The sequence below is a fragment of the Chanos chanos genome, chromosome 1 (genome assembly GCF_902362185.1).
Source record: "Chanos chanos chromosome 1, fChaCha1.1, whole genome shotgun sequence".
Taxonomy (NCBI): domain Eukaryota; kingdom Metazoa; phylum Chordata; class Actinopteri; order Gonorynchiformes; family Chanidae; genus Chanos; species Chanos chanos.
The window spans coordinates 1,246,749-1,249,793 of NC_044495.1; the positions used below are offsets into that span (position 1 = coordinate 1,246,749).

General features: G+C 49.9%; 1 protein-coding gene across 1 annotated transcript; it reads right to left on the minus strand.

Moving 5' to 3' along the window:
• Positions 1-398: 398 nt before the first annotated feature.
• zbtb43 (zinc finger and BTB domain containing 43) lies at positions 399-2,636 on the minus strand. The gene is made up of 2 exons (XM_030781599.1): positions 2,581-2,636; positions 399-1,802 (listed from the first exon to the last, which is right to left on the minus strand). The coding sequence occupies exon 2, from the start codon at positions 1,779-1,781 to the stop codon at positions 399-401; it is 1,383 nt and encodes a 460-aa protein (XP_030637459.1). The 5' UTR covers positions 1,782-1,802; positions 2,581-2,636.
• Between the last annotated feature and the right edge of the window lie 409 nt (positions 2,637-3,045).

Here is a 3,045-nt window from a genome sequence, read left to right on the forward strand (position 1 = left end):
CTATGGTTGGAAATTCAGCATTTTTTCATAACAAGACCAGCAAAGCACCGGACCAAAGCTGACAACATTAACCCACTTTTAAATGACTTAACCGGTCCGATCCAGACTTGCATTCAAACAGCTCTCAGCAACTGTCGCGAAAAACCATCAGCTGCTACCGCCTTTGCCTGAGAATATCACGACTGTTAAAAAAAACAAAAGAAAGAAAAAAAAAATCAAAAATATTGTAAAATGGAGAAATTGTGCTTTGCTTTAATACTGAAACATCCAGGTATTATCGGAAACATCTAAGGCCAAATATTCTCTGGTCACTACAGCCGTGTTAACGGTTGCCGTCTTACTGAACTGCTGACGGCCAATCAGAGGTGGCGGACGTGTCACATGACTCGACCGTGGCGCTAACAGATCTGAGCGTCCTGTTCTGTGGCCGCGGAGCGGGCGGGGCAGGGGCGGGGGCGGGGGCGGGCACAGGTGGACGTGTGGCGATTAAAGCTGTCCCTCCACATGAAGCGTTTGGAGCAGACGCTGCACTCGTACGGTTTGACCCCGGTGTGGATCTTCATGTGACCCACCAGGTGGTGCTTCATTTTGAAGCTCTTCCCGCAGACGGCGCAGCCGAAGGGACGCAGGCCCAGGTGCATGCCCATGTGCCGGTCCCGTTGGCTCTTGTGGGTGAAGCTCTTGCCGCACTGGCACGGGTAGAGTTTATAAACCGCCGAGGCGAAGCCCGGCTGGGACGCGTCCTCGTGCGGGCCGCCGCTCATCTCGGGGTCGTCCCTCCCTCTGGCCACGCCCACAGCCCCCCCGCCCAGCCGGCTGTCCCCAGACCCTGTGGGGCTGCCCTGGGCATTTTCCTCGGAGAAGCCTTCCATGGAGGTGCCGTAGAAGTCCAGAGGATTCTCGTAAGCGTCTTCCCTGTCCAAGCTCCCCTCCGCCCCGTCCGTCACGAGGGCAGACAGGCCGAGCGGATCGCAGTCTGGGGTTACTGGGGTTACTGGGTTTTCCGTAAAGGCGCCGTCGCAGTCCTCATGACTCTGCCGCTCCACCTTCACCTGCATCCACCTCCTGCGGCCCATGATGCTCGGCTGGACGTAGGCCGGTCGCAGGCCCTTCTTTTCCACTGCGTCCATCTCTCCGTCCTCACTGAAGGAGCCATCCTGCTCCGCTGGCGAGGAGCAGCTCCCACCCGCCACCGCTCCGCGCTCCTCGGCGGGAGGCGAAACGCCTTCCTCCAGTAGCTCCTCCATACTATCTCCTGTTCGCCCACTCCCATCCGCTCCCGAAGATCCTGGTTCCTTCCCGTCTGCACCGTCACCTTGGTAACTGCCGTCTCTAGGAGACAGGCCGTGTTCGAATCGTCCGCTGACGCTGCCCGCCTTGTGCCCCGGCGGTCTGGACGCCGTCCCTTTATCCAGCAGCTCCGTGCATTTATCCACCACGTGCCACAGCTGTAAGAAGCTGGCAGCCGTCAGGAACGCCACGACTTCTCCCGTGGGCACAGAGACGGCGCCTGTGTAACAGGACAACAAAAGCCGCTCGAACACATAGGGGTGCATGACATCCGGCAGCACCACGCGCGCGCTGTTCTTCAGCAGGACCTGGTCGCAGAAATAGGGGGAACTGGCTGCCAACACGGCCCTGTGGGCCCGGAACTCCTGCTCGCCCATCACCACGATGATGTCACAAAGCTGGCCCCTCTGGCGCTGGTGGTTAAGCTTCTGCAGAATGGAGCAGGAGAAATCCGGGAACTCCACGTGAAATGCATTTCCCTGTGACGCCATAGCAACCGGGCTCTAAAAGTTCTGGAAGCACAATGGAGTAGCAGACGAGGAAAACCCTCAGTTTAATGAATAAATTATACTACAACGCATGATAACGGGTGTTGTTTCAACGTCGCGCTAACGTCATAGAAAATACTTCAAACTAAGATCAAATCACTGAGGTTAAACGAGAGTGTTCCTTAACATAAGCAACACACAACAGTTACTAGATATCCAAAGACTAATCATTTGGAGAAAGTCAAGCCGCAATCACTACAACCTCCCACTGTAAAATTACGGTTTCATGCTATTTTATTTCATGCATTTAAACTGGAGGTATCAGCGGCTCTTTATGACACACGCTGTCCACTCTGACAAAATGGAGGATGAGAGGCAAAATGAATTTGAATACATTTATTTTCTAAATATTTTTTTGATGCAACGTGGAGTTTTAATAGGGGCATCCATAATAATTCCTAATACACAGATTTGAAAATTTGCAGTAAAAAACAAGTTGTTGTCATCTGCAAACTTTTGAACAAACAGATGGTGCTAACATTACAAGTGGATGTATGTTGGTTGAACTGTGATCTCAAGCCAGGAAGTAAAAGATTATAGGCTTAATTTTAGTTAACTGTCATGATTGTTTTAAATAGGCTCACTAGCTGGTTAAACAACGACAGATCCCCTTGCTAACCTGCTAGCGAGACAGGTTTCGGGGATAACGTTATAAAGACATTTGTACAACATTCTAAGCTCATAGACGAGGTCAGCACTGATGTACGCTACAATAACGACGGCCAGAAAAATGTCACCTCACCTCTGTTATCATTTTTTTTATAAAACAATTTGGCAACAGTCGCTCCTTCTCTTCCGACATTCACCGGATTTCATGTTGTGTACGTCATCACGCAACTGTCTCGCGTGGCGCACTGTAAACAAACACACCCCTTCGATTCAGGTTGCCAGATTTGTTAAATTATTGTTGAAATACGTTAAATGAAATGTACACACGCAGTTGGTCGCGCGTAACATAAGTCCCAAAACCAAGAGAAGCCATCACAAATCGTCTTTTTTTTTTTTATCAGAATGACATATCATCAGAGAAAGGACATACGTGACAACAGAATCATCAGTGAGAACTTCGCTTATGACTTCGTGTTTCGTGAACCATATAATGTTTGAAATGCAATTTTGTTAATAATAGCTTTGATTGTATATGTTATCGTGTGTGCTGTCATTATGTAGGCAAGTATAAAATGACAAACCTAATACATATTCACTA

Bases quoted from the DNA above. Each gene is read 5' to 3' on its own strand.
- zbtb43 (XM_030781599.1), bottom strand. From the start codon at position 1,781: ATGGCGTCACAGGGAAATGCATTTCACGTGGAGTTCCCGGATTTCTCC.